General features: G+C 32.5%; 1 protein-coding gene across 1 annotated transcript; it reads left to right on the plus strand.

The window, feature by feature from the left end:
• Window positions 1-7,981: 7,981 nt before the first annotated feature.
• Window positions 7,982-11,500, plus strand: LOC110103051 (protein FAR1-RELATED SEQUENCE 5). The gene is made up of 2 exons (XM_020831596.2): window positions 7,982-8,220; window positions 8,645-11,500. Exon 2 carries the CDS (start codon window positions 8,646-8,648, stop codon window positions 11,199-11,201), a length of 2,556 nt encoding a protein of 851 aa, XP_020687255.1. The 5' UTR covers window positions 7,982-8,220; window position 8,645; the 3' UTR covers window positions 11,202-11,500.
• The last annotated feature ends 15,845 nt before the right edge of the window (window positions 11,501-27,345 follow it).

Raw genomic sequence — 27,345 nt, forward strand, 5'->3', positions numbered from 1 at the left:
TACTTGAAATTTGATATTTTCCATAGATAGATTGATACAAATAGTCACCCACTACTACTATAATAAATAAAATCTGGAGATTATTTATCAATAAACACTCATTATCGCCCATTGTGTGATTTTTTTGTCTTTCTATCCACTCTAACCAATATTTTCTCTGAAGAAAAATTACATTTGGTGATAAGTTGAAGTTCATTTAGTCCTTAGCCTTTTAAGAACAATGAGGAATTAGTTCCAACATTTTGAAAATCAAACCAGACTGATCGGTTCAATCAGTTAGAGCATGAACCGTCCTAATTTCTGATCCGGTCAAATTAAAAAAAAAATCGGATTTGCATCAATCTAGCTCAAACTAGTAAAATTGGTGTTGATTTTGTATAACTAGTCATTTTTTTAAAAAAATATTTAATTTTTAATTTATTTTCGTTTAAATAATATAGTTTATTTTATTTAAATCTTTTAAAAATTTTAAAATATTTTTATTAAAGTTAGAGATAAACTTAAGCATGGTATATACAAGTCATCTCACTAAACAGGTCTTGTTATAGGTTGTATGTACTTTTTAACTATGTCAGGATAACTCTTTTAAATGCCTATATGATGTGAGACTAAAAAAATTGCATGAAGCCGTGAATATTATATTGGTTAGAATGATAATTTGGGGATGCAAAATCTTTTAATATTGATATATCCTAAAAAATTAATAATGATCAAGCATGAATCTCGAGGCAAAATTAAGTTGGAAACTTCAAAAAATAAATCTGAAACCATATGAACTATGATATTAGCCAACTTATAGTCATACTGAACGTTTCAAAAAGATGAACCCAAGGACACCAAATTTGACTCAATCTGAACCCAAATTGGTCCAAATCAAAGACTCAAAGCATATTTGAAAGGTTCATACTATATATTGGATGACCAAAATGTTTCCAAATGTGACATGCTTATAGTCAAATCTAGCAACTTGATGAGACTAATCCAACAAGCTCAAGATCACTGAATTTTGATATCATTAAGATATTTAAATGCTCAGTAAATAGTCAAGGATTAAGGGGATCAATATTGATCATCCATTCAAACCACTCCCAACATACCTTTGATATCCCTCCTATTGGTCACGCTACTCCCAAAAACTATAAATAGACCCATCATTCTTTATTTAGGAGGGGTAGGAAGGAGGGAGCAAAGGGGGAAGAAAAGGAAAGAGGAGAGGAGAAGAATAGAAATTTGAGATCTTCCTTGTCATCAAACCTCTCCTCGACCACCACCCTGCCACCGGCTGTCGTTGGACTTCTGCCCACCCACCAACTATTGTCAAACTTAAGTCGGGCCACCAACTAATGTTGGATTTACACATGGGCACCAACTATTATTGGTCCTTCCGGCCTCCATCGCTAGACAACGATCATTCTGACCACCATCATTTATCGACTACAATCTTTTGACCTCTATTGCCATATAATGGTCTTTCTGACCACTATCACACATCGTCTATAGTCCTTTTGACCTTCGTCACTAGACAATGATCTGTTTGACCATTATCATCCATCAATTACAATCCTTCTAACATTTGTCTCCAACCAACTGTAGTACTTTTGACCTCCATCACCAAACTATGGTCCTTCCAACCTCCGTCGCCAAGAAACAATCTTTCTTACCTTTATTTCCCATAGGCTACAGTCCTTCTGACCTCTGTTGCTAAATAATAGTCTTTCTAACCACTGTCGTCTGCCAACCATGATCCTTCCGACCTCCATCGCCAAACAACAGTTTTTTTTTTTACCAGCGTCGCTTGCGGACTAAGGTCTTTTTAACCTTTGTCTCCTGCAGTCTATGATCCTTCTGACCTCCTTTGCCAGAAAATATTCTTTTTTATCATAGTCGCCCGCCTAATACAATCCTTATGAGCTTCATCACCTGCTGACTAAGTCCTTCCAACCTCCATCACCAGACTATGGACCTTCTAAACTCATTTGCTAAACAATAATCTTGACTATTATTGCCGACCGACTACGATCATTTTGACCTCCATCACCATAAAATGGTATTTCTAACCACTGTCACCCAACTACTACGATCCTTCTGACCTCCGTCACCTTTTAATAAGTTCCTTTAGACATCTATAGATAGTCTACCATCCTTATAACCTCCTTCACCATAAAATGATCTTTCGACCTTCGTCACCCATTGACTATGATCCTTCCAACCTCTATTGCTAAATAATGGTCTTTCTTGACCAGCGATAATGGTCTTTCTAACCATTATTACTCATCGATTATGATCCTTCTGACCTCCGTCACCTACTGGCTATGATCTTTCTAGCCTCCATAATCGACAATAATTTTTCTTACCACTGTCGTCTATCGACTATGGTCCTTCCAACCTCTGTCGCTAGACAATGGTCTTTCTGACCACTATCACCCATCCATTATGATCCATCCTAAAAGTTTGAATATGTTGTTATACCTAAATATTTTTCCCAAGGCAAACCAAGAGGGGGATGATTTGGTAATTTAAAAATTCTCTTAGAAATTTAGAAAACTAATTTTAGATTTTATCACAATAACAAATTCTCTCAAAAATATTTTTCCAACCATAAAATTAAAACTTATAAAAAATAGAAATGTAGTAAAAGTAAAGACAGAAAAATATATAATTTTATAAAGGTTTGGTCTAACTTGACCTACATCCACTCCCTGAAGACTCCATCTTCAGGAATTGCACTATACCAAAGTTACTCTCATTTTGCTCCCACAACAAGGTGGAGAAGCCCTTACAATAACATTTCTTCCACCAAACCCTAGTGTGGTAGAGTACCTTCATCCTTTCTGACCCTCTTGGTGATGGCAGAGAATCGACGTCCTTTCACAGCCTCCTGGTGTCAATAGTAATCTTTGCATCATAAGATGTGCGTAAACAACGAAGTATTTTATTGACTTTTCAGAATTCATTAATTCCCTACCTAAAACATGTAATGAAGTGACTATTTGTATAAAATGAGTATGCATGCCAGTGATTGATTCTTTTGGTTTCATGCGAAAATGTTTGTAATCGTGTAATAGAATGTTCAATTTAGACTATTTTACTTCATTAGTGCATTTATACATTAAGCAAATTCTATCCCAATTTTCTTTTCCTATTTTACAAGTTAAAACATGCATATAGTTCTCAGATTTAAGTGTACATAAAAAGCTATTTAAATATTTAGCATTTAACTGAGCTAGTTCTTTTTCCTCTAGTGTCCAATCAATAAATAATGCTTCGATTCTAACACCATCAACAAGTTTAGTTGGTCTAGTGTAACATTCTTATACAAAAGTTCACATGCTAGTCAAGCGATTAAAGAAAATTAGACATATGAGTTTTTCAAAAGTTAAAAAAAGCATGTTATAAAATAGTGGTGATATAGTGATCGAATATTCTTCAGGTTTGTTACAGTTTTCAAAAGTAATCATGAACATTTTCAAAAAGTTGTCTGAACCTCAATTTTTGAATATAGGCTCTGATACCACTTGAAAGTTTGAATATATTGTTAGACCTAAAGATCTATCCCAAGGCTATCCAAGAGGGGGTGAATTGGTAATTTAAAAATTCTCTTGGAATTTTAGAAAATTGATTTTAGATTTTATCATAATGATAAATTTTCTTAAAAATATTTTTCCAACCACAAAATTAAAACTTGTAGAAAATAAAAATGCAATAAAAGTAAAGACAAAATATAAAATTTTATAGTGGTTTGGTCTAACTAGACATATGTTCCTTCCTAAACACTCCCTCTTCAGGTATTGCATTATACCAAAGTGACTCTCTTTTTACTCACATAGCTGTTGCAACCCATGACCCTGAGCTTGAGATTTTGATGATGCCAAATAATGAGTGTTTTGGAACAACCTTTCATTTAATATTATTTTATTTGCTATTTAAATTGAGCACTAACATTTCAGGAAGATCACAAATGACTCAGGAAGAAAGGAAGACTCAAGACCGGGTAGATTAGGAGTATGAGTCAAACATTGTATTTTTTCATTTATTTTGTTTTTTCTTTATTGAGTCTGGCCACAAAATGCGTAAGAGTAAGAGCAACCATGCACACACACAGGGGGAGAGTTATTTTTTAACTGCAAAATGTAATTAAAATTCTTCTCTGGATATCGTACTGTACGATTTTAATTCGTACCGTACGATCCAAGCTATGTGGACAATTCTATGAATAGATCGTACTGTACAAATCCCTTCGTACTGTACGATATGTTCAGATCCAAAACCTTAGCCGTAGTTTAGTTTAAGTAAGTGATTTTGCGCCGTTCGTACGATCTATTTTAAATACTTACTTAAATTAACCCGTGATTAGTGCATGTAATCCAGGCCTAATTAAAATTTGAACATCGTACTGTACGAACCCGATCGTACCATACGATGAACAGAGACGAAGTATGATCGTCCCGGATATTGTCCTAGACGATCTCTTGGTTTTTGTCACATCGTACTGTACGATAGTAATCATACCATACGATGAACAGAGACGACATCCGATCGTCCAGAACATCGTCCTGTATGAATAGTATCTTGTTGGATCGTACCGTACGATATTATATCGCACAGTACGAATTGTTTTTGAACTGTTCGTACATCTTCGTACCAGGACGACGTCTGTTTATGAAGATCGTTCTGTACGATGTGGAATCATACTGTACGAACAGTAACAGTTACTTTTGAATTCAGAGGTTTTTGGAGCCTTTTTTAGATATCAATCAAGTCCTTTTTCAGTAAGATTTACAGAGGGGGTGAACGTGGTTAGAGAGGGATTCCAAGGGAGAAAACTCTAGAGAAGTTCTTGAGGGTTGAGAGAGGAAGGAGGAGGTGAGCGTTGTGAGGGAGAAGAGGTGTGAGGGAGATCACACTGTTGCTCCAAGCTTGCTGCATCTTGCTCCTCCTGTGTCCCTAGAAGGATTTGAGGGAGGATCTCCAAGGGAAAGGCTCGTCTACATCCGTTACCTCGAGGTTCTCTGCCTTCTCCAGGAGGGAGAAAAACGAGAAGGTTCTCTGTCGTCGCTAGGAGGGCGAAAACAGAGGTTGGCACTCCGCCACGCCGGGTTGGTGAAAGGGAAGTTTGTAAAGGCTTCTCCGCCTTGCCGAGGGGGGCAAAAGGAGAACTATTTTGATAGTGAAAATCCCGGAGTGGAGGACTCCGGGGAGTGGACGTAGGTCATATTTTGACCGAACCACTATAAAATTCTTGGTGTGTTTTTTCCTTTTCGTCATTTATGTTTTACTTGCTTTTAATTTTTCATATCTATTGCATGTGAAATTTTGTGGAAGAAAAATTGCATAAAAATTTTGTTATAAAATTTCAAAAACAACAAAAAATTAGAACTCTTGTTTAGGGTTATTTTTATTAAGAAAACAATTTTTACAATTCACCCCCCCTCTTGTCGTTTAGTAATTTCAATAGCAAGGCAGAGAAGCCCTTACAATAACCTCTCTTTCACCAAACCCTAGTGTGGCTGAGTACCATCGTTCTTTCTTATCCTCCTAGTGAAGGTAAAGAATTAGCATCCTTTCACACCCTCCTTGTGTCGGTAGAGTATCGACTTCCTTTTACACTCTCCTGGTGTCGACAGAGTACCGATATCCTTTCTCACCCTCTTGGTGATGATAGAGTATTGGATATTCTTCAAAAACTTTCTATCAAGAGTCTTCAAAGAAGTAGGGAAGAGATTTGACGAAATTACAAAGAGGTCATCACCTTTGGGTAATCTTATGAACCCTTCACAATTTCTACTTGATAGATATCTCAATCCTCACTCCCAAACACTCTCACTCTCACTCCTAAGAGAAAATTCATAGAAGAAGCATTGACAGTTATTTTTTAGGACCCTTATATAGAAAGGATAAGAAAAATCATCCATAAAACTAAAAATTTCAAGTTGACTATCTTAGATCATACAATATGATCGTACTTCATACATAAGAATAGTTCAAAAAAATCCTTGTATGATCCTGGACAAACTTATTTTGTACTATGTCAGTCATATATACGAATTGACATCATGCAATACAAATAATTCAAAATTAAATAAGTTCATCCTATATAATTTTGTATGAATCTATTTAGTACTCTAATCATCGTCTGTACACATAATATAGTATGAATTGTTTAAATCAAATCATTCTTCGTATGGTACGAACATGGACGAGCCCATTTCGTACTCTGGACGTCATTTGTATGAAACTAGTTTCATACAGTATAAATAGTTCAAAAAATATACCTATTCATATGGTATGAACTGGTACATATCCATTTCATACTCTGTACGTCATCTGTATGAATCCAACTTCATACAGTACGAACAGTACAAAAGAAATTTTCAATGCATGATTCTATTAACTTTTTTCTGGAGGAACACTCAGGAAAATAATTAGTTTTAAGAAAAATAATTTTTGACTCACTCCCCCAGTGTGTCTGTACATGGTTACTCAATTACAATCACACTCTCTCAAAAATGAACATACTTTAATTACAAGAAACCCTAATATAATTTGTTTTAAATTCTTCTGTAGTGTGGAGTATGATTTTCCTAAATATTAGTACACTCAAACAACACAAACAAGATTTTTTCAATATGTGTTAGGAGAAACAATAACAAACACAATAATATTTTGGCATCATCAAAAACTCATATGATATAAAAGCATATATTTGAAAACTAAGTTGCAACACATCCGACCTCCGTTGCTAGACTACGATCCTTCCAACCTTCATTGCCAGACAACAGACTTCTCAACCTGTGTTGCCCGCCGACTACAATCCTTTTGACATCTGTCACTAGAAAACGTTCTTTTTGAACACTGTTGCCAGCCGACTATGGTCCTTCTGACCTACGTCATAAGACAACGTTCTTTATGGCATCAGTCACCCGCCGACTATGATCCTTTCGACTTTCATCACCTAATAATGGTCTTTCTGCCCTTCGTCGCCTTCCCACTAAGGTCTTTCCAACCACCGTCACCCGACTATGATCTTTTCGACCTGCGTCGCCCACCGACTATGGTCGTGCCAACCAAACAAACATGTCAATATTGATTCTTCTAATTTCCACCATGTAATGACTCTATATGATGTATATTTGCTACATCAAGCCATGACCTTCCCCTAAGAAAAAACCTCATTTGTAATCAATTGCAAACACTAGTGGATTCATTCATATTGGGCAAACCCTATGATTTTTCCTCATTTTCAGAAATTTTCACGTAAAAATGTTGTCTCTTATAACACTACACTATCTCTTTAATCTGATTGTGTGTCGGATCTTCTTACAAAGCTAAGACATTGAATTTTATATTTCTCTTTTACCGCTAATATTTAAAGACGCAACAAATATGTATTATAATTTTATTATAAACTGTATTACAAAGTAATAATATAATTTTTTAATATTATAAATTTATAATTACATTAAATATTATTCTTATTATAAGTTATATTTATACATTTATATTATATATGTTTTTTTTTTAATTTTGAAATATATATTTAATGCTTATATATTTATATTTATAATATACATCTACTTATAATATACCTAATAATATTTATATATTAGTTAATAATAATTTATTTATTTATTTATACACTATAAAAATAATTATATCTATTAATTAATGATAAATTATTTTTGCATAAATAATTGTTAGATATAAATTTAAAAAATAAATTTTGTATATAACATATATATGTAAAGTATATTTAAACATATAATATAAATTAATAATAATTTATATTAAATTCATAAACTTATATTTGAATTAAATTTAGAGTAAATATATAATATTAATAGTATTATGTTAATTTAATTAATTTTAATAATATTATTATTATTACATCTTTCAATTTGATCTCGATCCGTCAAACCGATTAAATCACGAACATCTTTTCTTTTCAGTTATTTATTCAGTCAAATTTTCACAACCTGAATTAGTTCCTCAAACAAGGACTTTAAAAATTATTCTACATCTTCAAAAATAACTAAGGGCTTTTCCCGAAACATGTCACGCCCAATAATCGGAGGGTTTGTGCTGCGGTGCGGTGAACTTTAGACTGTCGTCACGCCAAGGAGGACGGAGTAGATTCGTTTGAGGGAGCAAGTGGCTGCAGCCCGGAGAAGCATCGTAACCAAATTGTAGCAGCGCGAGCTCTGAGTCTCTGTTGCCAGTTTTGTAAGTTGTCAGCTCCTCTTCTTCTTTGTATCTTTCAATTCCCTCCAAACCCTAAATCGGTCTTTTCCCTTGTTTTAGGGTTTTTCTCCTATTCCTACTTTCTACATCCTGAAAAGAAATGCTAATAAGCTGTGATTTTTATGTAATTTTTGCTAATTCATTGATTAATCTTTTCCGGGCAGCTTTTTGTTTCATTAAAAAATACACCTTGAGTGATTGCAAGCTTTATCTTCCAGTAAAAATTTCTACTTTTAATGCAATTGATCTATAAAATTAATTCATCTGTGTTTCACTCGTTATTGACTTGGTTTTATCCGAACTTGTGAAAAATTTTAAATTTGCAATCGGTCTAGTTGTGTGATGAATGCTGAAAATACTAAAGAGTGGTGTGATGGTCCTCAGTGTGCGATTTTGATTTCTGCAGAATGATGGATGGCCATGCGAACAGTACCAATGGACTGATCGAAGGCCATGTGGAACTGGACGACAACATCAACTTCTGGGCATCATTTGGCGTAGGCCCACATGTTGTCGTGGAGCCTGATCACTCAATCCAGCACCACGAACAGCAAATGGAGCAGCACATGGCATATAGTGAGCATCCTTCTCGCAGGGAGCTCTGTGCTGTGGAAGTTGACCCAAGGATCGAGCCCTATGTTGGAATGGAATTTGATTCTGGAGAGGCTGCAAAGACCTTTTACATTGCCTATGCTGGGAAAGTAGGATTCTCAGTTCGAATTGCACGGTCTCGCAGATCAAAATGCAATGAATCTGTCATAATGCTTCGCTTTGTCTGCTCAAAAGAAGGGTTCAGCAGGGAGAAGCGCATAATTGCAGGAAAGAAGACAAGGAAGAGGGCGGCATCCATAAGGGAGGGTTGCAAAGCAATGCTTGAGGTGATTCGTAGAGGTGATGAGAAATGGGTGGTGACCAAGCTTGTCAAGGAGCATAATCATGAAGTGGGAATGCCAAGTAAGGTGCATTACATTGCCACAGAAGGGGATGCCGAGTTGCTTCCATTTGTTGGGATGGAGTTTGAATCTCTTGAGATGGCAAAAACATTCTATTATGCATATGCCAGTCGTGTCGGATTTGAAGCTCGTGTAAGGCAGTCTCGCCGTTCGTTGCATGATGAATCACTCAAGATGCTGAAACTAGTCTGTTCAAAGCATCGATATCACTCCGGAAGAGATGAAAATGGTGATGATGGAAGAAAGGGGTCAAATCAGGATCCATCAAAAGAAGGTTGCAATGCATTGTTTGAGATAGTTCGCAAAGAAGCTGATGTTTGGATGGTTTCCAAGCTTGAGTTAGAACATACGCATGAGCTGACACCATCTCCACCTAGCAAGGTGCGGTGTGTTCGTTCCCAGGGAGAGATACTTGTTATTGCCAAAAACTTCTCTGATACCCGCAATCTTCTCTTGAATGGTCAAGACTCACTGAATTTTCCTCGGGAAATTCGGTACAATGACTTGGGGCCAGAGGATGCCAATAATCTACTTGAATATTTCAAGAAAACCCAAACGGATAATCCTGCATTTTTATATGCCGTGCAGTATGAGCAGAATAACTGTATGACCAATATTTTCTGGGCAGATGCTAAAGCTCGGATGGCATACCACTACTTTGGTGATGCTGTAACTTTAGATATGACCTACAAGAATGATAAAGATTTCATTCCTCTTGTTCTGTTTACTGGTGTTAATCATCACCTGCAACCTGTAGTTTTTGGATCTGCTTTTCTTGTGGATGAATCAGAGACCTCATTTTTATGGCTGTTTGAGACATGGATTGCGGCAATGTTTTCCCGCCCTCCTGTCTCATTGATTACCAGTCTGAATTGGGCCATTGACACTGTAGTTGCAAAGGTCTTTCCAGGCACTAGGCATTTTTTCTGCAGAAAGCACGTTGTAAGTACAATTCTGGTTGAACTATCTGATTTATGCTCCGCGCATCCTGTGTTTGAGGAAGAACTAACCAGATGCATTGATGAGTCCAGAACAAGTGAGTCGTTCGAAGCTTGCTGGAACGCCATACTTGTAAAGTATGATTTGAATGATAATGTATATCTGCATTCTTTGTACAGTATTCGTAATAAGTGGGTTCCCTTGTATTTGAGAGATACATTCTGTGTACAAATCTCTCCATTGCAGAGATCACAAACTTTTGACAAGGTTATTGAAAAGTATTGCACCTCCAAGACTCAATTACGATTAGCAGTCAGGCAACTTGGACTGGCACTTTCAAGTAACTGCGAAAAAGAGGCACAGGCAGATTATATTACCATGTTTGACAAACCATTTCTCAGGACTGCTTCTCCCATGGAAAAACAAGCAGCTAATATCTATACGAGGACAGTATTTGACAGGTTTCAGGAGGAATTTGTTGAATCTTTGGGTTACCATGTTGACAAAGTAGAGGATGGGATGCCTTGCAAGTATCAAGTATCAAGAAATGAGGACGCCGAGGGCACTTACACTGTCGTGGTTAATGTTTCTGAAAATAAAGCGCATTGTAGTTGTTGTATGTTTGAAGCATCAGGAATTTTGTGTCGGCATGCGTTGAAAGTCTTTATAATAGTTGGTATACGAACGCTTCCGAAAGAATACATTTTGAAGCGATGGACAAAATATGCCAAGGGCTCTTCTCTGTCTGAAGAATTTGGTCTTGACATTCGAGCCAATTGTGAAGAACATTCAGTTGCTAGGTATAATGATCTCTGTCATGATGCTATCAGATGTGCTAAAGAAGGAGCAACATCTGCAGAATTCTATAGTATAGCTAAGGAAGCTTTCCAGAAAGCTATTGCTGAAATTATATCAGCAAAGCAGAAGAGGGGAGAACAAACTCTACAGAGTTTCAAAATAGCCCAGAAGAAAAATCTAAAGAGACCTGGCAAAACAACAACACCGAGGAAAGATTCTTCCAGCAAGACATTTAAGAGGACAACAGTACCAGAAGAAAATGATTACATGTAACAATCTCTGAAGTATCTTCTTGTTGTATAGAGCTATTGTTATCTGGATCCCGAATTAAGCACATAAAGCCCTAAAATTTTGATGGGTTGCAACTTTAGTTTAAATCTGAAACTTGATGCGATCTGTAGAACAAACTTCTGTAAAAATGTTTAAAATGTTAAGGTAGCAAGCACTAGTTTGTCATCAGTTTAATCTCTTTGAGGAAGAATGGAGGCTTAACCTTTTGATTTCTTGTACAAATGTAATCTCTCTCTCTCTTTTTGTCTGTTTAAATAAATATAGTTGCATCTCAGCATAAATATCCAGACTATCTGCTTTGTTTTTCTGAGAAGATTTATATTTATGAAAGTTCTTATTTTTGCTTCTGAAAACATTTTATATCCAATACTATGCTCTTGCAGGGATTGTATTAATGAGAAAGAGCATTAGGGAATAGATTTAGGCTTCAATTGGGACAACTTTTTTGTTATTTTATAAAATTGTTTTTTGTTAAAAAATTTCTAATTCAAGAATTTTTTTGTATTAAAAATAAATAATTTATGAAATTATAAAATGAGTGTTAACAATTTAATTAATATTCTTTGTAATGTTTTTTAGTTCATAGGATTTTATTTCATGTATTTTTTTTTCCATAAAAGTATTTGTCAATTTCTCATTTTATAGGCTAATTAATTATTTAATAACAAACAATTTAATTATTTCTATTTCTATCAAAATGACTTCCCAAAATTATGTAATTTTTTCCACAAATTTGGAAGTATATTAAAATCTTTATAATTATTTAACAAGATAAATTCAATTTACTATTTAAATGGAATGCAAAAAGTATTTAAATAATTCCAGAGGCCATGAATAGCCAGAGGAATATTAAAAGTTATTTGGAATTATTTTGAATTTAATTAAAACTTTATGTTATTTAATGACCTAAAATCTAATATATAACCAAATAATATATAATTCCCATGCAATTAATCAAAGAGGTTAAGAGTTTTGGAAGTAGTTTTGATTTTATTTGAATTTTATAATTTTTTGGATGATTTATCTTACAAAATCAATAAAGCATGTTTACTAATCTCAAAATTGCTTTAAAATTTGAATTCAATTAATCTCTAATTGATTTTGTTTTGTATATTTTCAATAATTAGGGTTTAATATGTAGAAAATTAAAAAGAAAAGGCATCTTGATTTCCAAATATTTGGAAATTATTATTCTCTGTTCTTTAACTGATTATGAATAGGTAAGAATTAAATTTAAATTTTTGAAATTTAATTCGACTTAATTATAAATTTTGTAAGATTTTAGCTATTTATATAAGTAGTTACTTTAGAAAATTTATCAAGATTCAATGCCTACACAAAACCTTCTAAGAAAATTCTCAAAGATCTTTAGTAATTTTGAGAATATCCCATAAAAGTTTAAATGTTATCAAAGTTTAATTAGGCACTTAATTAAGCCATTTAACATTTTTATTTTAATTTTAATCCCTTTGTTCACAATACAAATTGAACTAGATTAAACAGAGGTTGTCTGGCCATAGATCACATGACTTTGTTAAATGGAGTCTAAACCTTAAATTATTTCAAAATAAGCCTAATTTCCCTAAGATTAGATTAGTTCAAATGAATGGAGATATGATCATCTCTTCCTGCAGTAGCTCATAAGAGTCGTCCACGCAAGATCCTTTGATCTCCATTGATACATGGGAGATAACCATGGATTTTGATTGAACATCACAAGTAGAGTGAGTTATTATTGGAATAAAAAATATGAAAATTTTCCCTTGAGAGCACCACGACACCAGGTTAGGCGATGCTACGGCATTGAGCTATTGAGTTTAGTTCATTTTATTATGAATAGTTCAAGCGCAACAGCACCGCGCAGAGTGTCGTAGAGCTAGGTCATGTTTTTATAAAAATATAAAAATCTACTATTTTCCCATTTTACTCAAACTATTTTTGGCATTTGAGTTGCGACCTAAAGAGAGAAAGGGAGAGATTTCTAGCTAGAGAATGACCATTTCAAGCGACTTCAATCCATTTTTTTTTTGCTATCGACTTAATTTGGAAAGTTGTCCAGGTCAAGATAGGTTATATATATTATGTTTATCTTAATTTTTAAAAATAAGAATATTTTAGAATATTTTTTATTAAAATTATAAATTTGTAGCATAGAAATAAGACTAATTCCATATTCGCTAAACTTTAATGTACAACTTTTTGTATGTAGTAGATATGTTCATCTGAATATTTAGGTATTTTTTTTTTTAAAAGTTAATTGATTAAATTAAAAGTATGTTATTTTTAGCAAATTAAAAAAAAAAAATTTTGATCCTAAAAATAATGTTGTACATTTAAAGCTTTAAAATAATATTCTGAATAATCCCTATTAATCTGGCCAATTTCTGAAAATTTAAAATTTTACCTAATTATTCAGTTTGTTGTTTATCAATAGAGCACTCTATAAATTTTTTGCAATTTGATTATTTAGATTTATTTTACTATAATAAAATTATATATGTGCTTATCTACTTGAAATATGCAATTTTGTGGAGCTCTAATGTTGAAGAAAGTTCTGTTATGCTAAATGCAGGACTTTAAGTGTATGAATTTTTGAATATATGAATATGTGCTAAGAATTTGGGAGTTATAATGAACTGCTTTATGATATGTTAGCAAAAAGAATAATAATGGCCTGGATTCTGATATCTATTTTTTATGGGAGGCCTAAGAGCCTGAAAAAAAATGTGTACTTTTTTCTTTGATATATGAAGTGCTTATTTATTTATCTTTCTCACAATATTTATTCTTTTTTGTTATCTATAAATTCTACTCTGGTCAGTACAATAAATTGCTAATAACTACTTTTAAATTTAGTTAAATGTATAATAATGTGTTGATTATTGAAAATTAAGATCGGTAGATATGATATATTGAGTTGTGATGGCTCGCACCTATTATGCATCCTGTTTTAAGTCAGGGCAAGGGGAAAGAGCTAGTAGAGTAGTTAAGGTTACTGGTCCTGATTAATCTAAGTTTGTATAGGTTCTTTCTAATTTAAATTTTATATACAATTATGGTTATTTTCTACTTTATTTTATTCTTATATGCAGCCATGTATTGTAGTATATAAACTTTATTATATATACATTTTGAAAATAAATGAAAAAAAATTAAAGACATCTGAAAAGTCTCTAAAACTTAAATCTTAGGATTGGCCTATCACCAATGAACACGATATTACCTATTATTTTAGTGGATCAAATTAGGTTGGGTTGTGACAGTGCCTTTTTTAGTATCAGAGAAGTAATTTTGGATGACATATTATACATATAGCTATAAGAATTGATCTGTAGTCGAGTGAGATAGTTCTAGGTAGTGTTAGATATTGATTCTATTTTATTTGCATGTGCAAGTTCTATTTAGCTGTTTGTTCTATGTGATCGTTTCATGGATCGATAAGATCTTGATATGCATTATGGGCAAAACAATATCATTATAGAGTACGATTCCTACTATCAATTTTGATTTATTCCCTTAATTTGCAATCTGGTAGTGTAATTAATAGGTGAAGCCCAAAGTAAGATTTTCTCTATTAGAACGGGTGAGGGGGGTAGGCATTTACAGATGTTTCTGAGGTTGAAGCCTTTGAGGTTTGAGGGCATTAGTGAGCCCAGTGCGGTAGATGATTGATTGATGAGGCTAGAGAAGTCATTTAATGGGATGTAGTATCCTCTTGAGGGGAATGTATTTATGGTTGTGTTTCTATTTGATGAAGAGTCTAAATGCTTGTGGCTAAGATAGTAGATAGAATAGTTCCAAGGAAGGCTAATATTTTTATTAGTTTTAAGGAGTTTACAGATGTCTTTAGGTTATAATTCATAATTCTTTCATCTCAGCAACATATATAAGAGATTTTTCTATGATTAGTTTAAGGGAGTTGGATAGTTATGCAATATGAGACATAATTTACTACTCTAGTCAAGCATGCTTCGCAGTTAGTTAGCACATCAGAGGAGAAGTGTTATAGGTTTCTAAGAGGGCACTAGGATAGTTTGAGGTAGGTGTTAGCCCCATTCCACATTACTAATTTCTATGAGCTGGTAGATAAAGCCCATATGATTAAGAATTATATGTCAGCTACTTAGTAATGGTGGGCTACTAGAAGGAAGATATTTGGTGGTGAGGCTTTTAGTAGTAGCTTTTTCTAGAAGAGGAGCAAGTTCAGACCCAGAGACTCTAGGAGATGTGAACTAATTATTTTAATTTCTGGTGGTAAAGGTGTAAAATCGGGTTACGAGTCAAGTTCAAGTCGAACCCAACATTGACCCCCTTATATTTTATAAGACTCAAACCTAACCTATTTTTGTAAAAGGACAAATTTTATAACCTAGACTCGACCGAACATGACTAACTCAGGGCTGGGCAGAAATATAAAGCGAAGCTGCGAAGGCGTACGTTGAGGCGTGAGTTAGTCTCATTGGAGTTGTCGGACTTGCACATTGGGGGCAGAGGCAAGACGTGACAAACACCAGATGTGCAAGTTGCACATGTTAGGAATTACATCCTTGTAGGTGACTAGGAAGTCTAAGGGAGACGTGTGGCCACGGGGGTGCGACCAGACTGTACGAGCAGTCAGAGAAGCACCACATGATAGGTTGGACTATGAGTCGAGTGATGTTGATCACGCTGGGTCAAATACAATTCATTCTTAGGTTTTTGGGTCAACTAGAACCCGACCTGATTTTTAAAATGGGTCAAGTTGTTGAATCTAAACCCAATCTATATGACAAACAGGTTGACCCTAACCCAAAATTTTTTAGTGAGGTTCGGATTAAGTTTTTGGTTCATGTTAAATATTGACACCCTTATCTAGTGGTTGTAATATTGCCAATTCTGGAGGCTCTATTAATGTTGTACCTATATGCCAAAGTTGTGATAGGAGATACTTAGGCTAGTGTTATAGAATGATAGATCATTGTTTTTGGTGTGGTCAAACTAAACAAAAGGTGATTGAGCGTCCACAGGTATCACTTGGTTAACATTTTGAACCTATGTTTGAGAGTTCTATTAGACTGAAAATAAGACTAAGGATAGTTCTAAAAGATCTTCTAGTAGAGGTAGTGGTTTAGGTTTAATCATTGGGAGGTCAATTATTTTTGGTTAGGGAGAGCATGGTAGTTATATTATTGTAACTTCAATTCAAGCATGTGTATACAATTTGACTTAACACAAGGTTAGAGATCTTCCAAATGTGGCAATAGATATGACTTATATTTTTGATATGCCTTATTACATTTTATTTGATTTTATAGCTAATCAATCATTTATTTCTAAGATACTTTGACTTGTTATGTTTGCCTTCCATAATGTTGCCTTCTTCTTATCTTTTATTTTGCCAATTAGGGATAGTAGGGTAGCTAGAGAGTATGTTTATATGATATAGATATATCTAGTAGGAAATGGGTGTTTGGTTTAATATTATTACCTATTTTTTAGTTTGATATAATTCTAGGTATGGACTGGTTGAGTTGGTATAGAGCCCTGATTGATTATGTCAATAAGAGAGTCATTTTATTTATGGGCAATGAGAGTTATTTATTTTAGAGAGTTATGTGAGTTATAACTTTTCTGATGTATGTTGTGCAACTAGATAAATTATGGAGGAAGGGTTGTTTTATATTTTTGGCATATGTTTATGATTAGAGCATAGAATATGGACCTTTACATGAAATCCTAGTAGTATGGGAACTTCCTGATGTGTGCTATAAGGAGTTAGTGAGTTTGATACATGGTAGGGAGATCAAGTTCTATATTGACGTGTTTCTTAACATTGCTTCAATATCTAAGGTTGTGTATATGATGAAACCTGAGAAGCTTTAGGAACTGAAAGTACAGCTTCAGAAGTTGATCGAAAAAGGATTTTTCCATCATACTATATCTTTGTGGGAAGTACCTATTTTATTTTTGAAGAACAAGGATGGTATTATATATATGTGTATTGACTATATGGAACTATGGGATAGCAATTAGGAATAAGTATCCTCTTCTAATGATCAATAATATATTTGATCTACTTGTGTGAGCTTCTTTATTTTCCAAGATTGATTTGAGGTCGGGATATTATCAAGTAAAGGTGAAGAATGAAAATGTAATGAAGAATACAATCAGTATTATATATGATTATTATGAGTTCTTAACTATGCTTTTTTTGGTGATTAATGCACCTGCAACCTTTATAGATTTGATGAATAAGATGTTTAGAGAATATCTGGATCAATTTGTGATCATATTATAGATAATATCCTAATTTTTTCAACTTCTAAGGAGGTGTTTGTAGGTTGTAGCCCATTTGAGGATTATTCCGAAGACCTTAAGTCAGCACCAGCTATATGCAAAGTTTTTTATGTGTGAATTTTGGTTAAGGGCATTTCATTTATGGATCATGTAGTGAGTATGTAGGTATTTCTACAGTCCCTCAGAAGGTTCAACTATTGCTGATTGGCCTAAGACCTACTACGATATCTGAGGTACATAATTTCATAGGTATGGAATGTTATTATAGAAAGTTTGTGAAAAAAATTTCTTAAATTTTTACACCTTAATGAGACTAACTTGGAATTCAATGCCTTTCATCAGAAAGAATGAGTGTGAGGAGAGTTTTAAAGGTTGAATGATTATTTGCCTAAGATCATCTCATCAGGTATAGAAATATTTCAAGTGATTAATGATGCTTCATGGAAAGGATTAGCAAGTGTTTTAATGCATCATGAAAAAGTTTTAGTATGTGTTTTTAGGCTGTTAAATTGCATGATAGTCATTATCTGACATATGATTTGGAGCTTGCTAATGTTGTATTTTCTTTGAAAAGTTGGAGGCATTACTTGTACGGAGTAAAGTGTGAGATCTTTATTGACTATCAGAGCTTGAATACATATCTAGATATAAACAATTGAATCTGAGGCAAAAAAGGTGGCTTGAGGTGATTAAGGGCTATATGACTATTCAATATTAACTTGGTAAGGTAAATATAGTGTGTTATAAACTAAGTAGGAAGTCTTTTGTGATATCATGTCTTCTATTTACCTCTTATGATTTTTTAGTATGAGATATGGAAAGATTAGAATTGGAGGAGATTATAGTATTATCACTCAGCTGATTGTCCAACCATCTCTGCCAAAAATAATTTACAAACCCCAAAAATCAGATGCATAATTTTCAAACTTGATTGATCAAATTTAGTTTGGTAAAAAACCTAAAGTGTGATTTTTTGTTAATAGTCTCATCTTCTATAGAATATATTATGGGCTCCTAGTTCTAAAATTAAAGGCAAGAGATTTTACATGAGACACAAGAGAAATGTAAAGTGATTTAAAAGGTATGTTATGGTGGCCTAGATTAAAGAAAGATGTGGCAATGTTTTTGCTAAATTTGAAGCTTATAAGCTAGCAAAAGATGAGCATCGACGATTGAGAGGTCTTATGTAGTCATTGCCTATTCTAGAATTGAAATGGAAAGAAGTTATGATGGACTTTGCTATGAGATTTTCTAGATCAAGGTAGGGATATGATGCTATATGGGTTGTAGTAGATCATCTGATGAAGTCTACGCTTATTATCCCAATTTGATAGGTTGACACATATCTGTGTATGAGAAATTGTCCAACTAAATGGGATACCGAGGGTGATAATTTTTTATAGAGATAACAAATTTATCTCTAAGTCATGAGGGGAATATAGTAGAGTATTGGTACAAAGTAACATTTCAGAACTAATTTTTATCTAAAGACTGACAGACAGTCTGAAAAGACCATTCAAGTATTCGAAGATTTACTGAGGTCCTATGTCATAGACTTTTGTGAAGTTGGGAATATCACATTCCTCTGATTGAATTTATTTATAATAACACTTTTCAGTCAAGTATAGGTATGACCCATATTAAAGCTATCTATGATAGAAAATGTAAAACACATGTGCCTTGGACAGAGGTGTGATGGAGGAGTTTAATTGGGCCAGCTTTGGTTGATGACACTACTCAAAAGATTTGTATGATCAAAGAAGATTGAAAGTTTTTCAAGATAGGAAAATATAGTAATATACTGTGAAATATTAAGCTATAGAGTTCCAATTTAAAGGTTTTATATACATGAAGATCAAACCAATGAAAGGTATCATCATATTCAAAAAAGAAGGGAAGCTGAATCTAAGATATGTTAGACCATTTAAAGTGATAGAAATTATTAGAAAGCATATAGGTTATAGTTGCCAAAGCATGTCTTATATTCCTAATGTCTTTTATCTATCATCTTTAATAAAATGAGTATTTGTTTCTAGAAATTAAATATCTACAAAGGAAGTTGCGGTGTAACCAAATTTGAGCTATAGAGAAGAACTGCAAAAAAATTTGGGGCATGATTTCAGAAGATTGAGGAATAAATAGATCCCAATGATTAAGGTGCAGTAAAAATAATAGAACTGAGAGAGAAGCTACTTGGTAGTAGGAATCTGAGATGAGACAATTATATCCTAATATATGCTTATTCTGAGTTTGAAATATTGAGGATGATATTTTTCTAAAGAGGGAAAGATTGGAATACCCACTGAAGCAATGCAATATTTTACTTATTTTGACACGATCTGGTAAGAGTAATATACTAAAATTATGAATTAACTACTCAATGCGTGTGTTTGTGAGAGTTCTATATACATGCAAATGATTGAAATTATACTTAAGCGGGTCAAGGGTTTATGTGTATGAATATAAAATCTTGAATTTTTTCCTTAGGAGAGCCTTGAAACAGGGTAAGAGACGATGTGGCATTGAGCTCTAAGGTTTAGTTTATTTTATTATAAATAGTGATAACACAATGGCACTGCTATATGGAGCATCGTAGTGTTAGGTCATTTTCTTATAAAAATTCACTATTTTCTTATTTTAACTAAAACATTTCCTCTAGTCGAGTAGTAGCCTAAAGAGAGAATGGGAGAGATTTCTAGAGAGAGAAATTCCATTTCAATTGACTTCAATCCATTTTTTGTTGTCGACTCAATTCGAAAAGTTATCCGGTTCGAGGTTTGTTATATTTTTATATCTCATTTTTAGAAAAAATAAGAAAATTTTGTGATATTTTTTTTATTAAAATTATAATTTTATAGCGTATAAATGGGAATAATTTTATATCCGCTAATCTTTTACCATCCAACTTTGTTGTAGTACATTTAAGGCTTCATAATAACATTTGAAACAATCTTTAGTAATATGGGTGAAATTTTAAAAATCTAATATTTTTCCTAATTATTTAATTTCTTGGCTACCGATAAAGCACTATATAAGTTTTTATAACTTAATTTATTTATATTTCTTTTAGTGCACTATAACTATATATATGCTTACTTTCTTGAAATATGTGTTTTGTGGAGCTCTGATGTTGGAGGAAATTTTATTGTGCTAAATGCACTAGGAGTCATAAGGGCATAATATTTTTTAAGATCTAAATATGTACTAAGAATTTGGGAGTCATAAGAGCTTATTTTTTGATATGCTTGCACAAGGAGTTATAAGGGCTTGCATTCTGATATCGAGGTATAAGATCTTGAGGGAAATCTATTACTTTATGCTATGATATATGAAGTGCTTGTTTATTGATCTTTTTTGTAATATTTATTCAATTTTTATTATATGCAAATAGTATTCTCCTCAATACAATAAATTGTTAATGACTATTTTTAAATTAAATTAAATGCATAATGGGTTAATTATTGAAATTTTAGATTGGTGGGTGTGACATATTGAGCTGTGTTATCTCACACCTATTCTACATCCTATTTTAGGTCAAGGCATGGGGAAGGAGCTAGTAGAGTATCTGAGGTTACAAGTTTTTATATGTCCAAGATTGTAAATGTAATTTATGATTTATAGACTTTATACAATCGTGGCTATTTTTTGCTTTATTTTATTTTGCTATGTAGCAATATACTATGGTGTATTAATTTTATTATATATGCATTTTGAATATGAATAAAAATAAAAGAAATTTGTGGATGAGTTTTTTTGTTCTATTAAAGGTTAATTAGTAGCTCTGTCATCTATTTTAAATTAAAGAAATCTGAAGAGCCTCCAAAATATAGATATTGGACTTTGACAGTCACCATTCAACACGATATGACTTGTTCTATTAGTGGGTCATATTATGGTGGGTTGTTACATAGGGTGAGTCTTAAAGCGGTCCAAGGTTATGTGCAATGGACCCTCTTATGGTTGGTTAAGAAAGAATGTCCTTAAAAGAAGCTTAGTCTATTTTTAGATTCTTTTGGTAATTTTTTAGGTTTAGCATTAGGTTAACCTAAACTTGATCAAATGGGGTTCAAAACCAATCTAGGGTGGGCGGTTCTCCTAAGATAATAGGTTTGGTATTTCTCAAGAATTGAATTAGTTGACCTAAGGGATAAACTAATTGAGCCCAACGATCTTCTTAAGGAATATTTAGGTTTTTATGGTGTAGGCATAGGTTCAACATTTTGCTAATAGATTTGTAAGGGTTAAAGTATTTTAACTAGTTTCAATAGTGCTAGGGTAGGTTCAAAAGGGTCCTAGGCAAATCCCCAGTCAAATTAGGGCCAATGTAACATATGAAGTTCCAGGGGTCCTTTAATGGTTTATAGTAGCTTACATTTGAATTTAATAAGGCAACCATTAAACTTTTAAACCAATAAGATAGGTTCTAGGTCAATTAGGTTAATTCAATTCCAAAAAGGCCCTAAATAATAAGTCAAAATCCATTGTAGGTGAAGGGTTTGTATGGAGCACCACTTAGACCAAGGGCTTTTAAGATTGGTTTTTAATGATTCCTAATAAGATTTGAACCCATATAACTAAACTCTAATGAAGTTTAAGCTCTTTAGGAACTCTAGAGGTGAAATCTAAGATCTAGGAATTTTTATAGCTAGCTAATACTATGGTCATTGGCAACCCTTCTAGGAGATCCTACAAGAATAGTCTTATATCAAGAAAGAATTTTCTTAAGGACCAAGGCTAAGCACAAAGAAAAATTTGGTTGCCTCATAAAAAAAAATGAGGTTGATAATCCCCCAATGGCTTATTCTAACTTTACTCAACACTAACTCATAATTAGCATGGCTATTTAATTCCTGACTATATAGATTTGGATTTGCTCTAATGGGTCAATTAAGGTGGGTTCAACTTATATTAAAATAATCATGGATGTTTAATCCTTCATCTTCAAGATGTTGGCATTTGAATAGGATGCTTAAATAATTCCTAAACTATACATATTTGGTTTAATTATAATTAGTCAATTTAAATGGTTTAAACTATTTTAGAATGATCGTGGATATTTAACTCTTCATCTTTGTGGTCTTTTTACAATTTTTCTTTAATAAAAGATGAATTTTTAATAGGGGCAATGAAGTAATACATAATTTTAGGAACAAAATCAAACATAACCCTCGCTTTGAGGATTGAGAAGGGCACAACCAGTTGAATTATTATTTATGGATCACACCAATCAATTCATAATCTATCTGACTTTACATCCAATTAGCTCAAATTTTCTCTCTTGATACTAGGTAGCTAGACATAATGAAGTAATACAACTTTAATGGTTAGTTGACTGCTTAATCTGCTTGTTCATAATGATTTCTCTTTATTTATTACTTAGGTCAATCCATAGTGTGCCTGAATAATAATGTATTTGATTCATTTAAATGCTCCTGGATGAGTAAGTTATGGGCATATAACTTTACCAAATTTAACTAAATTTAATTGACATATACATTGTGATTTTAGTCTCTTGGTTGCCATGTGGATTTAGTGTTACTCCCCAAAATTTAATTTGGAAGCATTATTCTTTTATCTTTAATATAATAACAAATTGAGCTATCTAATCTCTTTTATTAGTAAAATATTAACAAAAATAAAGTTATTAATCAAACATCAATATACATCTGAATTCAATACTCCCAAAAGTTATATATAATGCTCAAGATTCAAATAATCACAATATATCCTTTCAATGCTGAGTATGAAAGAATAACTTAAAACAAAAAGGAATTGGACACGAGGGGCCTTGATCAGCCTCACATTCCAAAATTTCTTCCCAACTTGAAATTATTTAAACCACATATAATGAGTTAAATAGCCCAGCATGACATTACAATCCTATCAATGAATTTAAAATATGATAAAGAAGTAATATACATGTCATCAATAAATTTATAAAAATAATCATTATATGATCAAGAATCGGTGTAAAAAATAGCTAACTCACTTGCAGTAGCAGTAAAATTTATAAACAGTAAAATATTATGGTACAAAAATCAGTAAAGTAGTATAGTGGGGAAATAAGTACTTTCAATCAGTAAAGAAGTTCTATAAAATGATAAAACTAAAGTATTGGTAAAGAAATGTCAAACTCATATCAATGTAGTGAAATTTTATAATGATGTACCAGTACTATCTAGTTAGATATCTTAATCACATGCTTAGTATAACATGTGGTCAATATATCACATGCTCAATATTAATAATTGATAGTATGAATCAATAATAGTTACAATAATAATGAATCAGTAGTAGTATTGACAATGGTATTGGTGTTCGTATTGATACCAATAAATCTAGTGATAGTAAAAGTAAATCAATGATTCGTGTAGTGACAGGAAATTAATACAGTATTACTAAAGTCATACAATAATAATAAATCCATAAAATGCATTTCAATAGTCACACTAAACAAGTAAGAAATCCTATCTATAATGATATGTTTTATTAGTCGATAATCAATAATTAATAAACTATTGGCTCAATAAACAGAGTAGTCACTCTTTGCCCATCTACACAGTAATAAATCTTCATAACTCTCAATTTTGGTATTGTTGTATCAAGTGAATCAATAGAGGATAACCCCCAACCACAATATCTAAAGAAAAGCTTATCAGTTCACCATCATGTACAGGCCAATCAATCCTCAACCAACAGGTCAACCAGTCATTACTTGCCTTGTACACACATTATAATAAAAGTAATAATGACCAATTATTATCCAATCACATGTTCATTTTTATTCTCAATGCTTGTAATAACAATATGCTTTTAATAAAATACCTACTAAGTAAAAATGCATAGTTTCAAAACATAACAAAATTACAAAGGATTATGTAAAATATCATTTCGAGATTTTAATCACACTACAACACTATAAAAATGTTATTGGCACCACCGTTTAGCCCAAGAAGTTTTTTGTGCTAACCTGATGCACCCGAACACTTGGGTATATTGAAAGACAACAAAGACGTAATATTAGCCCTTTTTGTAAGCTAATGCTAATATCTTCTTTGGGTCCTTTGTGTATCTAGATGTCAGGGTCCATCTAATGCTCGACCTATTGATATGATGTTGCATCCATGCATTACTTGTTATCTCAAGTTTAGCTATGCTCCTTGTGGGTAAGCAACCATTGTTCTCTAGTTTTACTTCTTCGTTTTCTTTTTCTTATTCATTATAGTTTAGTAGAAAGAGTTTAGTCTAAAAAGAAAATGCTTATGAAACCAATCACAAGAATACCAATTACAGTGCCTATCAGCCAAAGAGGAATCCTTCCAATAGTATCGGTAATCCCCCACTTACTTTATTGAACCTTATTTGATCATTTCTCTCTCAAGCTATCAAAGAGAATTATGGCTTTAACAATGATGATTGGGGTGGTCGTTCTCCCTCAGTCTAGCACTGGGAGAGTAATTGATATTGGAAGGAGTGGTTTGTCACATGGTTAGTGGTAGCATGGAGTCCAAGTCGAGTGAGCCCTAAGTTTAAGAAGCAATGGAATTCTGTGCAACTACAAAGAGTTCACATCTTTAAAACACTTTCAAACACATGCAAATGAGTTTTAAACTCAAAATTTCAAATCTAAATCTTTTAAAAATTCAAATATTTACTTTTTACATTTTTGAGTTATTACATTTGGAACCTCACAAATTATTCTGGAATGTATTTATATGTAACTACTTTTATCTCAAATGTGTAACAATTTATGGAGGGCAAGGACAGAATCTATCAAAGTCATAGCATTTTCTTAAAAATATAAGAGGAAAATATGGAATATATCCAACTATCTGTGGGTTTTTTGCATGAATAAGACTGATAAATGCTCTTGCATAATTATCATTACATAAGAGAGGATTCAAATTTAATGCCACACATTTGATTATGAATGAATGTTTAAATATGCACATATTAAATGCATCAAATTTTCATAAAGAATTTTTGAATAATTTTATAAAAAAATAATTTTTCTCATAATATGACACTTATTTTTAAAGTATGTAATTAAACAAGCAAAATTTGACTTTATATGCTCTATAATAGTAAGAATTAGAGAAATATTCGCTGCTTATTTTTTTTTTTTTAGGAAATATACCCTAAAGTTTCTCTTAGACTAAAATATCCTTGCTTTTAAAGTTCGTTTCGAATGCCATTAGTTTGAAAAAGATTCAAATAATGTTCAAAGAAATTTTGAACCTTATTATAATAAGGTTTAGGTCCATACTCAATGCAAGTTTAAACCTTATTTTGGGCACATTTGAACTAATCATGTTCCAGCAAGGTTTGAATATGACAAGTTTGATCAAGGTTCAAACATATCTTGAGTATCTATTAAATTTTGTTTTAACATGATTTGAAAATTGAGTTTAATCATGATTATAGATGGTTTAATTATGGTACAAACAACATTCAAAGATCATTTAAATTTCTTTTTAAGATTATTCAATTATGATTTAGCTGAGTTAATGCAATAATAATAAAAAATTATAAGAGATATTATAATATAACATAACATAGTATAATTGAAGATATTTCACATAACAAATATGGCACAAAGTCTATCTAATTGTATAATTCAAGAGCTATAACACAACATTCACAACACATAGATGTAAATTCAAAAGAAATATAAATTGGATTAATAAAATAATAAATGTGCATAAAAAAATTATATTCATATTAGAATAATAAACGGGCATATGGATTTATATTATTATTGCGTGCTATAAAATTTTAGTCAGTAGAGTGTATGTTTTATGTCTTAGAGTTGTACAAAGATTCAACACATATAGATGAAAGTATTAAGACTAAGGATTTTTTTTATGTGGAAAATCTAGAAAGGGAAAAAATCATGGGGGTCTGTCCTAGTTATAAAATCTACTATATAGAAAATGATATAAAGATCCTTCCTTTCTTCATTGTTGAAGAAGAGTGAGAGTACAAAGATCAAGTATCCACAAAGGGATAGTCTATACCTAACAACATAGCTTAATTTTTCCTAATAGCGATTATAGAAATAGATGTTCATAAGAGGACAAATATACCTAACAATAGGGTTTGATCTTAGATATATTCTAGATATGGTGGTGATTTTTTATGCTGATTCTCGATGGCGATAGCTGATGGCTCTCATCGGTGGTGGTCGCTGAAAAATGCAAGAGACTTTTCTCTATAGCTCTCTTCTCCTTTATTCCTCCTTTTTCATGTGAAGAATTATTTATAGGTTTTTGAGAGTGGCATACTACATAAATAAAGAGAAAATCTAGGTCAAAGCTGGAGTACTCCATCAAATGGTCTATATTGATTCCTTCTATCATAAAACTTTTATCAGTCAGTAAAGTAAATGGTTATTACAATGCATGCACTCTACTGTCATCATTGTAAATAATACATAAAGCAATCATCAAATTATATGTGCAATAATTACTCAAATTACTTATTTTTTTAAATAGTTTTAGATAAATTATCTTGGTACGAACTTGGGACCTCATAATTGATGACCCTCCTCTTCATCCAAGGAAATCTAAAGAAAATATTTCTATCTTTTTTATCAAATAATCATAACTACTCAAGTAAACAAAGGAAGGACATACATAACATAAATCATCATTCCCTAATAGGTTTGTATTGAGGTGTGATAGAGCTCACAATCATAAAGCATCATAAACATAATAAAAAAAGTAAGATCTCACAATCATTTCATGTGCATAATAAGAAATAAGATCTCATATAAAATATAATGCCTGAAGCTTGAGCTACGCACTATGTATGTGGCTTGCCTAAGTAGTGGTTGTCAAAATGGGTCGGC

This window comes from Dendrobium catenatum, unplaced genomic scaffold (genome assembly GCF_001605985.2).
Source record: "Dendrobium catenatum unplaced genomic scaffold, ASM160598v2 fragScaff_scaffold_1061, whole genome shotgun sequence".
NCBI classification, from domain to species: domain Eukaryota; kingdom Viridiplantae; phylum Streptophyta; class Magnoliopsida; order Asparagales; family Orchidaceae; genus Dendrobium; species Dendrobium catenatum.